At 47.3% G+C, this 14,526-nt stretch overlaps 1 protein-coding gene across 1 annotated transcript in view; it reads right to left on the reverse strand.

Moving 5' to 3' along the window:
• The window catches only part of DDR2 (discoidin domain receptor tyrosine kinase 2), a 140,699-nt gene that overhangs the window by 78,882 nt on the left and 47,291 nt on the right, over positions 1-14,526 (reverse strand). The window contains exon 2 of the mRNA XM_084636676.1: positions 2,757-2,867. Coding sequence (XP_084492802.1) covers positions 2,757-2,835 — 79 coding nt within the window. The 5' untranslated portion in view covers positions 2,836-2,867. The remainder of the gene's footprint in view (positions 1-2,756; positions 2,868-14,526) is intronic.

The following is a 14,526-nucleotide window of genomic DNA, read 5'->3' on the forward strand; positions in this document are numbered from 1 at the left end:
GGACGCAGCTGGGGGTGGGACTGGAGCAAAGCTGGGGGTGGGGAGGGACTGGGTGGCACTCCCTGCCCCCCATGGGGGCTGGTCCGGCTCTGCTGCGCACCCTTGGATGTTCATCCATGGCCCCCTAGGGGATGCGCCCACAGTTTGGGGACCTTGGCTATAGGGACAGAGGGAATTTTGCACGGCATAATCTAATTAGTGTGTCCTGGTCTAAATGCCCAGGCTGATCTCTATAATACTTTTGATGGCCACAGGGGACTACAGATCATCAGTGTCACGTCTCGTCCAAAAGACAGCAAGCAGCACAGCTGGCCCCTAGCACCGTGTCCAGTAAAGAGCAGCATCTGCTGAATCACCAGAACCATTTCTAGTAGCCCCTGAGTTCTCCTTGGAGGTTTTCTATCCAATACTGACCAAACCTGAACCTGTTTAACTTGTGATAGCAGAGCAGATCACACTGAAAGCCAGTAGGAAGCCCTTGTAGGGTTGTTCCTTTGAGATCTGCTCAGCTACTTTGGCTCCAGTCCAGTACAATGACTGTCCAGGCCAGACAAGGCCAAACCTATGTCTGATAGAAGTCTTCCAGTGAAACGGGATCGACTCCTTTGGAATCAGTATGATGTTGTGCATAGTCCATGGAGAAATCCAGCAAACTTTTCCTTCCTGATGGCCCTGGGCCTTGAACTTGATTGGGTCACAGTGGAAACCAACTGTAACCCCTTGATATGTACCAGTTCCTCTACCACGGCCAAAGGGTCTAGAGATTCTGCTTCCATGAATGCACCAAGGGGTTGAGCAAGGGTTTTCTCCCTCCGCCCCCCACTCTCCTGCTGGTAATAGCTCATCTTAAGTGATCACTCTCCTTACAGTAAAAGAAAAGGAGTACTTGTGGCACCTTAGCGACTAACCAATTAGTACTCCTTTTCTTTTTGCGAATACAGACTAACACAGCTGTTACTCTGAAACCTCTCCTTACAGTGTGCATGATAAACACCCATTTTTTCATGTTCTGTGTGTATATAAATCTCCTCACTGTATTTTCCACTGAATGCATCCGACGAAGTGAGCTGTAGCTCACGAGAGCTTATGCTCAGATAAATTGGTTGGTCTCTGGGGTGCCACAAGTACTCCTTTTCTTTTTACTCATTAGAGTTCATGAGTTTGGGGGGGAGGGATAGCTCAGTGGTTTGAGCATTGGCCTGCTAAACCCAGGGTTGTGAGTTCAATCCTTGAGGGGGCCATTTAGGGATCTGGGGCAAAAATTGGGGATTGGTCCTGCTTTGAGCAGGGGGTTGGACTAGATGATCTCCTGAGGTCCCTTCCAACCCTGATATTCTATGATTCTATGTGGAGAAATCACTTTTTGATGTTCTTTTCTTGCTTGTACCAATTTTTAAAAAAGACTTCAAAAGCCTCTGGCTCTGCATAAGGGCCAGGCATCTGTCAGAGATTTTATAAAGCAAGTCTTAGTTTGCTACAGCTAGGGATGGCCAAAAAAAGCACCTCGGACCAGGAAAAAAAAATAATTCCCAGTACAATTTTCCTTGCTCTCATCAAACTCAAAATAAAACTGGACCAATTGGGAACAAAACATAGAAAGGCCTCCACTCAAAGGCCCAGGTTTCACATGAAACCACAGATAATCACAAGCCAAACATGCTCAGTGAGATCAACCTCCTCCCCATGCATGCACAGATCTAACACCCCTCAGGAACAAGTGTCCCTACTTAGGAGAGCCAGGACTCTGCATTGGCAGAGCTGCAGGAGGGCCCAGGGGATGCTGCAGTTCAGGATGGATGTACTTTGGCACTAGAGTAGCACTGGATTAAAATAGCAGGCCCTTTGCAAGCTACAACCAAGGTACCCTTGCTGAACTGTTGAAGAGGCAACACTGGAATAGCTGAAACTCATCAAGGACTGTGTAACTGTGGGTCACAGCTAAGGTACATGAGGCAGTATAGTCTAGGGGTAGAGCAGTGCACTGGGACTCAGGAGACCTGGGTTCTAGTCCCAGCTGTACCCCTAGCCTACTGGGTGACCCTGGGCAAATCACTGCCCTGCTCTATACCTCCATTTCTCCATCTGTCAAATGGGATGAGTGAATGATACTTACTCCATTTGTAAAGCACTTTGAGAGCCACTGATGACAAGAGTTAGGTGTAATTGTTGTTATCACAGTGGGTTGCAGGGCAGGACCAAGATGCACTGGGTCCTGTCTCTGACTGGCTATTGGCATCAGGCCCCTCCCTTTCAGGAACACTAAACACTCCTCACATTCCAGAGAGGAAAACCCTAGAAAGCTACTATGCTAAGTCTCCTGGTGGAAGAGGGGCTGAAATCCTGACCCCACTGTAGTCAGTGGGGGCTTTGCCATTGTCCTCAGTGGGGCCATGGTTGTAAGATTGGCTGGGAAGAACAATCTTATAATCACTAGGGCCAGGAACACAGTGCTGTGGGATGACGGGAGACAGCAGTACTGTGAGATTAAAGGGTTACACCAGGCTTTAACAAAGCCACTGTAAACCAGCACTGCCCATCCTCATTCTGGGCAGGTGTTGATGCAGAGTTTCAAAAAGACACTTTCATTCTCTGTATTTGAAAAGTCTGAGTTCCTGGAAACGGGGTGACCCGTCTGTTATGGAGGAAGAAGATTAATGAGCCTTGGCCTCTGGCTGGCAGGAGCACAGCCAATTAAAATAATCTCTGGGGCAGCTGCTTTGCTGGAATTGCAACAGGCTGGCCTTCATTTTGCTTACCTGGATTAACCTGAGCTTTGGCAGCACTTGGGATGTGGAGCAGCAGCAGTAGGAGGGGCATCCTGGGAGTGGAGATCATCACGGCAGGTTACTTCAGCCCCAGAGCAGCAGCTGAATGGGGAGATAAAAGAAGCAGTAGAAGACATTAGCAGGACAGTGGGAGTATGAAATTGTCACTGCTGTGAAGGAGCAGTACTGTGCAGTTCAATGTACATGGAGCAGAGATGCATGGGAGAGGCCCAGATGCAGTCTGAACATCTCCAAGACTTAGAGGATTCTGATCCAGGGTTCTGGCCCTTGTCCGGTACAGTGGAGCACTCATCCTCCATTTCTCCCCCGCTGCCAGCCCTGTCTCCTTGCTCACGTCTCCTGCCAACTACCAGTTGCTCCCTTGATTTCTGCTTCCAATCAGGGCTGCCTACCCCTGGGTTCCTCCCATAAGGCAGCAGGAGATAAATCAACATTTTCCTATCTATACATGGAGTTTCTAGAGTCCGCCCCTCAGCTTCATCCCCGGTCTGAGCCAGGGAGCAGCTCCTATGCATGTGATTGGTCCATCTGTTTCCATCAGTCATAAAGCATGTCCTTTCCCACGTTGGCTGTTGCAGAAGCTACGAGTTCTGCCATAGGATATTCTGCCAGAAAACCTGTGTGATGCTGGCAGACCAGGTGTCAGCTCATACCAAGGCCCCCAGGCCTCACTGAACACTGACAAATGCATAGCTGGAAACCAGTCTGGCTCACTGTGTGTTAGCATGGTTAAAAAAGATGTTAAGTTGATAAGAATGTGTTTAGACCTTATGAAATGCTTGTAGGATGCTGCATGTATTGATCTCACTTACAACATCTGTAGCTCATGGTATACAATGCTATTGAGTGTTTGCATGTAAACCACTATAATTGTGTAATTCACCAAACAGAAAAGAAGCATTAATTAGTGTGTTCAGGGCCAGCACTTCACAAGACGGCCCACTGAAACCAAATGAGCCACTCAGAAATATCAAAGGACAAAGACACACACCCATGGAGAAGAGACAGACATGGACACTTGTTCCATCAGTTTGAACTCTGAGGGAATGGAATAAAATTCCCTGACCTGGAGGCACTGTATTGGTGTGCTGCCTGCAATTTGGAGGGGCAATATTTCTAAGCATAAGCAAGGGATGCCCAAGCTGCTTAGCTTAGGTTAGCCCTAAAGGACATACAGACCCTGCACATCACAGCAGCTTCCATTACCTTTTGCAATCTAAAACTGTAACTCATTTCTGTGTGTGTGTGTGTTTACCTGCTTTAAACTTGTAAATAACTCTAATTTCTTTTTCCTAGTTAATAAATCTTTAGATCGTTTATTACAGGATTGGCTACAAGCATTGTCTTTGGTAAGAGATCTAAGGTGCAATCGACTTGGGGTAAGTGACGAGTTCTTTGAGACTGGGAGTAACCTGAATATTGCTGTGATTTTTTTTGATGTAAAGGACCATCTATCACAAAGGGAAGTTTGCCTGGCAGGCAAGATAGACTGGAGTGCCCAAGGGGGATGTCTGTGACTCCTTGTTAAAGCTGTTATAAGGCTTGAAGAGTTCACACTTGTTACTTGGTTAGTGAAATCTAATTATAGTACACACAACCAGTTGTTTGTGCCCTGTTCCTTGACAGTCTGCCCTGAGGAAAATAAGAAAAGCCAAAAAGAAGTTTGAAGAACAGCTAGCCAAAAACTCAAAAGGTAATAACAAAATGTTTTTTAAGTTCATCAGAAGCAGGAAGCCTGCTAAACAACCAGTGGGGCCCCTGGACGATAGAGATACAAAAGGAGCACTTAAAGACGATAAAGTCATCACAGAGAAACTAAATGAATTCTTTGCTTCAGTCTTCATGGCTGAGGATGTTAGGGAAATTCCCAAACCTGAGTCGTCTTTTGTAGGTGACAAATCTGAGGAATTGTCACAGATTGAAGTGTGACTAGAGGAGCTTTTGGAATTAATTGAGAAACTTAACAGTAACAAGTCACCAGGACCAGATGGCATTCACCCAAGAGTTCTGAAAGAACTCAAATGTGAAATTGTGGAACTATTAACTATGGTTTGTAACCTGTCCTTTAAATCAGCTACTGTACCCAATGACTGAAAGTTAGCTAAGATAACACCAATATTTAAGATGGGCTCTAGAGGTGATCCTGGCAATTACAGACCGGTAAGTCTAATGTCAGTACCGGGCAAATTAGTTGAAACAATAGTAAACAATAGTAAAGAATAAGAGTACTTGTGGCACCTTAGAGACTAACAAATTTATTTGAGCATAAGCTTTCGTGAGCTACAGCTCACTTCATCGGATGCATTCAGTGGCAAATTGTCAGATACGTAGAAGAACATAAATTGTTGTGCAATAGTCACCATGGTTTCTGACAAGGGAGATCATGTCTTACTAATCTATTAGAGTTCTTTGAGGGGGTCAACAAACATGTGGACAAGGGGGATCCAGTGGACATAGTGTACTTAGATTTCCGGAAAGCCTTTGACAAGGTCCCTCACCAAAGGCTCTTATGTAAATTAAGTTGTCATGGGATAAGAGGGAAGATCTTTTCATGGACTGAGAACTGGTTAAAAGACAGGGAACAAAGTGTAGGAATAAACGGTAAATTTTCAGAATGGAGAGGGGTAACTAGTGGTGTTCCCCAAGGGTCAGTCCTAGGACCAATCCTATTCAACTTATTCATAAATGAACTGGAGAAAGGTGTAAACAGTGAGGTTGCAAAGTTTGCAGATGATACTAAATTGCTGAAGATAGTCAAAATCAAAGCAGACTGTGAAGAACTTCAAAAAGATCTCACAAAACGAAGTGATTGGGCAACAAAATGGCAAATGAAATTTAATATGGTTAAATGTAAAATAATGCACTTTGGAAAAAATAACCCCAACTGTACACACAATATGATGAGGACTAATTTAGCTACAACTAATCAGGAGAAAGATCTTGGTGTCATCATGGATAGTTCTCTGAAGACGTCCACACAGTGTGCAGCGGCAGTCAAAAAAGCAAACTGGATGTTAGGAATCATTTAAAAAAGGGATAGAGAATAAGACAGAGAATATCTTACTGCCCTTATATAAATCCATGGTATGCCCACACCTTGAATACTGCATACAGATGTGGTCCCCTCATCTCAAAAAAGATATACTGGCATTAGAAAAGGTTCAGAAAAGGGCAACTAAAATGATTAGGGGTTTGGAACAGGACCCATATGAGGAGAGATTAAAGAGGCTAGGACTTTTCAGCTTGGAAAAGAGGAGACTAAGGGGGATATGATAGAGGTATATAAAATCATGAGTGGTGTGGAGAAAGTGAATAAGGAAAAGTTATTTACTTGTTCCCATAATATAAGAACTAGGGGTCACCAAATGAAATTAATGGGTAGCAGGTTTAAAACAAATAAAAGGACGTTCTTCTTCATAGAAGAATAGGGCATCTAGTCCAATGCCCTGCTCAAAGCAGGACCAATCCCCAATTTTTACCCTAGATCCCTAAATGGCCCCCTCAAGGATTGAACTCACAACCCTGGGTTTAGCAGGCTAATGCTCAAACCACTGAACTATGCCTCCTCACTCAGCACATGGTCAACCTGTGGAAGTCCTTGCCTGAGGAGGTTGTGAAGGCTAGGACTATAACAGGGTTTAAAAAAGAACTGGATAAATTCATGGAGGTTAAGTCTATTAATGGCTATTAGCCAGGATGGGTAAGGAATGGTGTCCCTAGCCTCTGTTTGTCAGAGGGTGGAGTTGGATGGCAGGAGGGAGATCACTAGATCATTACCTGTTAGGTTCATTCCCTCTGGGGCACCTGGCATTGGCCACTGTCGGTAGACAGGATACTGGGCTGGATGGACCTTTGGTCTGACCCAGTATGGCCATTCTTATGTTCTTATGAGATTGGCACTCACACTAGTGAGCTACTCTAGACAGCTTGACAACGTGTCTTAAGTTTTAAACAACATTTAACCCCTGGAATCCCCCCACCCAAAGTAAACAAAGAAATGATGGATTAAGAATGGGTCCAAGTAGTGTAACTAAAGTCCAGACCAGCCTCAGAGCCCCAATCTGGGCCAATCAGCCAAGCATGAGGAGACTAATCCACACATACAGCAAGGAAGGCATCTATTTCTCATCACTCCCCCACACCAGTCTGAAGCAATGGGTCCATTTTAGCAATGTCTCTGCCCAACACGAGCGAGGGAAGAGTGGCTTAGTGAGTACAGCACTTGGATCAGAACATTCCTTTTGAGGGTGGCATCCCAGGAGGCAGGGATGCCCCATCTGCAGTATTTTGAGAAGGAATTAAAAGATCTTCAATAGCTCTGGTGTCCATGACATGGAAACTGAACTGGGCAGGAATGGGATTTTCTGAGCAAATCTGTACAACTGGAATTTTTTCCTGTACCGAAATAGAATAAAATTTTAAAAATTCAAAATTTCCCACAAAACATTCCAGAAAAATTCTTGTTTTCAGTCCCGTGAAACACTTTGTTCTGATTTTGACTTTTAAATATGTTTGAATTCTAATCTATAAAATAAAAAATGGAAACAAGTTGTTTAGAAATGGAAAATCAGAACAACCCATTCTGCATAGGACTTTTTCTCACAATTCTGTTGCAATCAACACATTTCCACTAAACATTCTGCTTTCAATGAATCAGCATTTTCTGATGGCTAATTCCCCACTCTGGCACTTCAAATGCAGAAGGTGGGGGCCCGCAAAGATTCTAAAAATTAATACTGGCCACTCCAGGCTGATATTAAACTCCCAAGGTCACAGCTTCTCTCTGACCTTGGAGTGGTAGATGCTACCAGCACCCAAGTGCAGAACCTCTTTGAGAGCTTTGGGAATTCCTTCCTGTGGGGTACCCTCAAGCCCCTTCATGCCCCTCTCCGGGGAAGAGCTGGAGGCGGTGGGAGGAAATCAGCTGTTGCCACTAGCTAATTAAACAACATGTGCACAAACTTCTTAAGACACAAAAATCCAATTCTGTTCTAAAAAAGGTAAATTTTATTAATTAAAAAAAAAGAAAAGAAAAGAAAATACAGCTGGGAGCTCAGGCTATTGCTAGGTTTTAAAAGAGCAACTAAGCAAAACAAAAGCACCTGCGGTTAGCACAGAGGAATCCACAAGCCATAATGAAATAAAAGAGATAATCCTAATCGTGTTATCTCTGTGCTATGATACTAATGATTTTTCCATGCCTGGCCCAAGCTTCTTACAGTATAGCTGTTGCCCTGTCCGCCTCTCCCCGGGAGAACGACGGCAGCCAGACAAAAGGGGAGTCTTTTTTTCAATTTTAAAAAGGTCTAGCCTTCCCACGGGCTCTTTTGACCAAGTGCCCACTCACTTCCTTTTACCTATGCATAGCAGTGAGACTTTTTAACCCTTTACGGGTAGAGCAATTAGAGAACAGCTACTAAGTGGGATTTTATAGCTACTGGCTGGCTGGTGTCCTTAAAAGGGAGCTCTCCGCCCCCCCCCCCTTCATTGTCACAAGGGTCATTGTGTCAAGACATATGGTGTGAAGGACAAAAATCTTGGTGTTAGTGTGATGATAGAACCAAGGGGCTCCAAGGCTAACAGCGGGAGTCTCCACACTGCTGGGCCTGGGCCTATGACAAACCTGCCTCCTCTGCACATTAGACAGTGGCGAATGCGTAACACATGCTGTCCAGTGGGTTACATTAGCTTCTAACAAGCTTCTGGAACCAATGACAACTAACGACAGAATAGATGGAAAATGGAAGCGTGTCAGGAGAACAGAACAAGGGAAACATTACCCCAAGAATAACAGATTCTCTAACAGCAAGAGGAAGAGATTATCAGATTCCAAAGAAAGTGAGTGGCAGCCTGCCAAAGAATCTCCAGTTAAACAGCTCCACCATCTGCAGCCAGGAAAAATGCCAAAATACCCATTGAACATCTTGTTATAAACGTCCCAGAATTTCAATTCAACAACCGAGAGATACACCAAACAATCCATAACAAGACAAAGGTTATGGTACAATTTTAGTTCTTCTAAAACTTACTCACACATGAAGTTTTTACAATTCTATCCCATCAAAATGAATGTTCTGGATGTCACCTTAACTACAGCAACAGTTAATACAGCATCAGAATACCATCTGCCCCAAAGTAGAACACCTGCACCAGCCACACTAAAGTTCAACAATTATACCACATGATACAGATGGCAACAGCTACACTATCCACACCAAGGTGAAACAACTGTACAATCTGCAGAAAGGTGTTAGAGATATACCTTGTGCATTGAGTTATAACAGATACACCAGCCGCATGAAGATGTAACAGGTACACCGTGCACACAATGCATAGCAGCTAAACCCTCTGCACTCAGCTGTAAAAGTTGTAACCTCCATACCAAGCATGGAATAGCATCCTGGTGTAATAGCTACACTATCTACAATAAGGTGTAACAGCTGCTCCATCCACACCAAAGATTAAAGGCTACACCATCAGTATTAGTGTGTAACAGCTCCCCATCTGAACAAAAGTTTTAAAACTACATAAATCAAGATACTTGCGAACAGGTTTGACACTTACCCCACCCATACCTGGGTGCAGAAGGCACCCCATCCCCACCTCTGACAAGCTGTCAGCTGTATGGTCTGCAACATAGTGTAATTCTTATAAACAGAAACACCAGGGTGAACAGCTACAGCATCCACACCAAAGTGTGACAACCATAACATCTCACATAACATAACATCTCTTCCAAGGTGAAACAGCTATACCATCCACATGAAAGAGCCACAACTCTACCCTCTTGTCCTTATCCCTCTGTAAATCTATACATATACAGTGAATTGTAATGGCTATATGAGTAGCACACAGATGTGTTAGATATGTGAGTCACACCCAGGTGAACCATTCACACCCTCCACACCAAGCAGTAATAGACATGCCACATGTACCAGGGTGTAACAGCTACACCATCCACACACTGGTGTTAAAGCTACCCCATGCACACTACAGTGTTACAGCCACTCCAACAGCACCCAGGTGTAACAGCTACACAATCCATATCCACCTATAACAGCAAGACCATCCGCCCCAAGCTGTTACATCAACTATTGCAAGATACATCACCTATACCATCCATACCAAATGTGTAACCCTCCACCATCTGCAACCAGGTTCTGTGCCACAAGCACTGTTAGGGTCAGCCACACAGCAGGAAGTGATATCTAAACAGAGGCTAGGAGGACACGGGTTGTGGTTCTGCCACTACCCAGAATGCACTGACACTGCTTGTGCACCGAGAGAAGTAACATGCCCCCACCAATCACTGACAGCAGCAGCAGCAGCAGGGAAACACTCATTACGGGGGGAGAGTCAGTTGATGCTGACCTCTATCATGTGGAGGGGTGTTTGCCTTCAGAGCCCTGACTCAGGAATTAAGCTATGCTCCTGTGTGTTAGACACCTCCGGGTTCCCTGCACTCCCCAGGCAGCCAGAGCTCCTCTCCCTGCACTGACAGGGCAGCTCGCTAGGAAGGAACCAAGCCTAAACGTTCCACACACCCCAGGCTGGCACGTCTTCCCCCAGATGAGCGGGGCCTGGGTCTCTCTTTCTCTCAGTAGCTATCTGTTCCTCCTCGCCAGACTACCTGAGACCTGCACAGTTGTTAGTGTGTTTGAGCTGCGCAACAGAAGGGAGGCGTTTTGGAGATGATGCCCAAGGCAGATTAAAAGACTAACCTAAACTCACTCAGGCCAGAAGTGGGAATGTCCTGCACGGTCTCCACAGTCGCAGTCCAGCACTACAGCACTAGCTTTACCGAGCCTGCCCAAACCCCACAGGGAGGCAGTGAGACAAATGCCCTGGGGGCAATGCCAGGATCAGAGCAGTCAGACACGAAGCTCACAGGAGCCAGCTTCTACCATGGAGTCGCTGTGCACAGCCCTGTGCTTGTGAGAAGCCCTGCAAAGCCCTGTATGCAGCCCAGCCCGAAGGCTGTGCTTCTCTAGCACCTCCTGCCTGCAGGTTGAAACACACTTTGTGACCATTAATACATGGAGCTTCACAGCACCCTGTGGGGGCAGAGCAGCAGAGTCCTTCTCTGACAGAGGGGAAGATGAAGCACACAGAGGTAATTCACTGACACTCCAGGGTGTCTGGGCAGCATGAGGATCAGCTCCCCAGGCCTTCCATCTCCTAGAGCCACATCAGCTGCAAGAACATGCTTCCTCCCTGCGCTCACGCACTATTTTACAGCAATGACCAGGGAAAATGCAGTCCAGCCCAGACCAGTGGGTGACCCCTCCCGCACCCCAGAACAACCTACCCTAATAAACCACTGGGGCCCGTCCCACCACCACCAACTCCTCCTGGTGTGCATGCACCGCACGCAGCAGCGCCGTGGTGGGAACGGTTCTGCAGTAGCGACCTCAGAAGAACCTGCCTCACACTGGCCAGTGTGTGCACAACCCCCCAGCCATGAATCAGAGAATATCAGGGTTGGAAGGGACCTCAGGAGGTCATCTAGTCCAACCCCCTGCTCAAAGCAGGACAAATCCCCAACTAAATCATCCCAGCCAGGGCTTTGTCAAGCCTGACCTTAAAAACTTCTAAGGAAGGAGATTCTACCACTTCCCTAGGTAACGCATTCCAGTGTTTCACCACCCTCCTACTGAGAAAGATTTTCCCAATATCCAACCTAAACCTCCCCCACTGCAATGTGAGACCATTACTCCTTGTTCGGTTGCCTGCTACCACTGAGAACAGTCTAGATCCATCCTCTTTGGAACTCCCTTTCAGGTAGCTGAAAGCAGCTATCAAACCCCAGTCATTCTTCTTTTCCGAAGACCAAACAATCCCAGTTCCCTCAGTCTCTCCTCATAAGTTATGTGTTCCAGTCCCCTAATCATTTTTGTTGCCCTCCGCTGAACTCTTTCCAATTTTTGCACATCCTTTTTGTAGTGTGGGGCCCAAAACTGGACACAGTACTCCAGATGAGGCCTCACCAATGTCGAATAGAGGGGAACGATCACGTCCCTCAATCTGCTGGCAATGCCCCTATGTATACATCCCAAAATGCCATTGGCCTTCTTGGCAACAAGGGCACACTGTTGTCTCATATCCAGCTTCTCGTCCACTGTAACCCCTAGGTCCTTTTCTGCAGAACCGCTGCCGAGCCATTCGGTCCCTACTCTGTAGCGGTGCATGGGATTCTTCCGTCCTAAGTGCAGGACTCTGCACTTGTCCTTGTTGAACCTCACCAGATTTCTTTTGGCCCAATCCTCCAATTTGTCTAGGGCCCTCTGTATCCTATCCCTAGCCTCCAGCGTATCTACCTCTCCTCCCAGTGTAGTGTCATCTGTAAACTTGCTGAGGGTGCAATCCACACCATCCTCCAGATCATTAATGAAGATATTGAACAAAAACGGCCCCAGGACCAACCCTTGGGGCACTCCACTTGATACCGTCTGCCAACTAGACATGGAGCCATTGATCACTACCCGTTGAGCCCGACAATCTAGCCAGCTTTCTACCCACCTTATAGTGCATTCATCCAGCCCATACTTCTTTAACTTGCTGGCAAGAATACTGTGGGTGACCGTATCAAAAGCTTTGCTAAAGTCAAGGAACAACACATCCACTGCTTTCCCCTCATCCACAGAGCCAGTTATCTCGTCATAGAAGGCAAGTAGATTAGTCAGACATGACTTGCCCTTGGTGAATCCATGCTGACTGTTCCTGATCACTTTCCTCTCCTCTAAGTGCTTCAGAATTGATTCCTTGAGGACCTGCTCCATGATTTTTCCAGGGACTGAGGTGAGGCTGACTGGCCTGTAGTTCCCAGGATCCTACTTCTTCCCTTTTTAAAAGATGGGCACTACATTAGCTGTTTTCCAGTCGTCCGGGTTCTCCTCTAATCGCCATGAGTTTTCAAAGATAATGGCCAATGGCTCTGCAATCACATCCACCAACTGCTTTAGCACTCTCAGATGCAGCGCATCCAGCCCCATGAACTTGTGCTCATCCAGATTTTCTAAATAGTCCCGAACCACTTCTTTCTCCACAGAGGGCTGGTCACCTCCTCCCCATGCTGTGCTGCCCAGTGCAGCAGTCTGGGAGCTGACTTTGTTCGTGAAGACAGAAGCAAAAAAAGCATTGAGTCCATTTGCTTTTTCCACATCGTCTGTCACTAGGTTGTCTCCCTCATTCAGTAAGGGGCCCACACTTTCCTTGACTTTCTTCTTGTTGCTAACATACCTGAAGAAACCCTTCTTGTTACTCTTAACATCTCTTGCTAGCTGCACCTCCAGGTGGGATTTGGCTTTCCTGATTTCACTCTTGCATGCCCAAGCAATATTTTTATACTCTTCCCTGGTCATTTGTCCAATCTTCCACTTTTTGTAAGCTTCTTTTTTGTGTTCAAGATCAGCAAGGATTTCACTGTTAAGCCAAGCCAGTCGCCTGCCATATTTACTATTCTTTCTACACATCGGGATGGTTTGTCCCTGTAACCTCAATAAGGATTCTTTAAAATACAGCCAGTTCTCCTGGACTCCTTTCCCCACCATGTTATTCTCCCAGGGGATCCTGCCCATCAGTTCCCTCAGGTTGTCAAAGTCTGCTTTTCTGAAGTCCAGGGTCCATATTCTGCTGTTCTCCTTTCTTTCCTGTGTCAGGATCCTGAACTTGACTTGCCTCAGGCAACCCCATGGAGGAGTCTGATATGAGCCCTGGGGCCAGATGAACGCCAGCGATCGTGACACGTGGGAAGAAAGAGTTTGGGGCAAAAGTTGCCCCCAGCTCCAGGCAGGCAGTGTCATTGTGGAGGCAGCTAGGGGAGGGAAGGGCCTGAGCCCTTGACTGGAGTCTACTTGGCAGGCAGTCCCAGGCTGGCCGGTGGAGAGGAGCCACTGGGCACACCCTGGGACCATGGCGTGATTACTGGCTGGCCCCAGCCATTCTCTGACCAGAAGGCCCTGTTAGGGGAGCTGGCGCAGCAGCTCAGGGAGCCAATGCCTGGAAATGAACATTTCTACCGGGGGAGAAGCGGAAGATGCTGTGCAGACTGTCTCCGAGAGAAGAATGTGAGTGACCAGGGCTCCCCAGGACCTTCCCACCACCAGCCTGCTGGACTGCGCTCCCTGCAGAGCTAGTCAGCCCCACTGCGACCCACTGCCAGACCCATCATTCCACCTGCCACAAGCTCTGCAGCACCCATGCCCCCTGGAAGCCCTACTCTGCTCAAAGCAGGAGGAACATCCCCCTGAAGGGTCAGCAATGGCCTGTGCCTCCCCAAGGAAGCTCCATAAAAGACAGCGGAGCTTCGGGCGACCCCATGGAGGAGCCTGATAAGAGCCCACTCCCTGCACAGGAGCAGGGCATACTGAGGGCAATGGGGTGCACTGGTGGGGCAGAGGGCACTGAGGGCAATGGGGGGTGCTGGCAGGGCAGAGGAGGGGGTGCTGAGGGCAATGGAGGGTGCTGATGGGGCAGAGGGCACTGAGGGCAATGGAGGGTGTTGGCGGGACAGGGGAGCAGAGGGTGCTGAGGGCAATAGGGGGTGACGGCAGAGCAGAGGAGGAAGGGGCGCTGAGGGCAATGAAGGATGCTGGTGGGGCAGAGGAGGAAGGGCATTGAGGACAATGGGGGGTGCTGGTGTGGCAGAGAAGCAGGAGGTTCTAAGGACAATGGAGAGTGCTGGCAGGGCAGAGAAGCAGGGGGTGCTGAGGGCAATGGGGGGTGCTGGCAGGGCAGAGAA

The sequence above is a fragment of the Lepidochelys olivacea genome (assembly GCF_965140295.1).
Source record: "Lepidochelys olivacea isolate rLepOli2 genome assembly, chromosome: 8".
In the NCBI taxonomy this organism is placed as follows: Eukaryota; Metazoa; Chordata; order Testudines; family Cheloniidae; genus Lepidochelys; species Lepidochelys olivacea.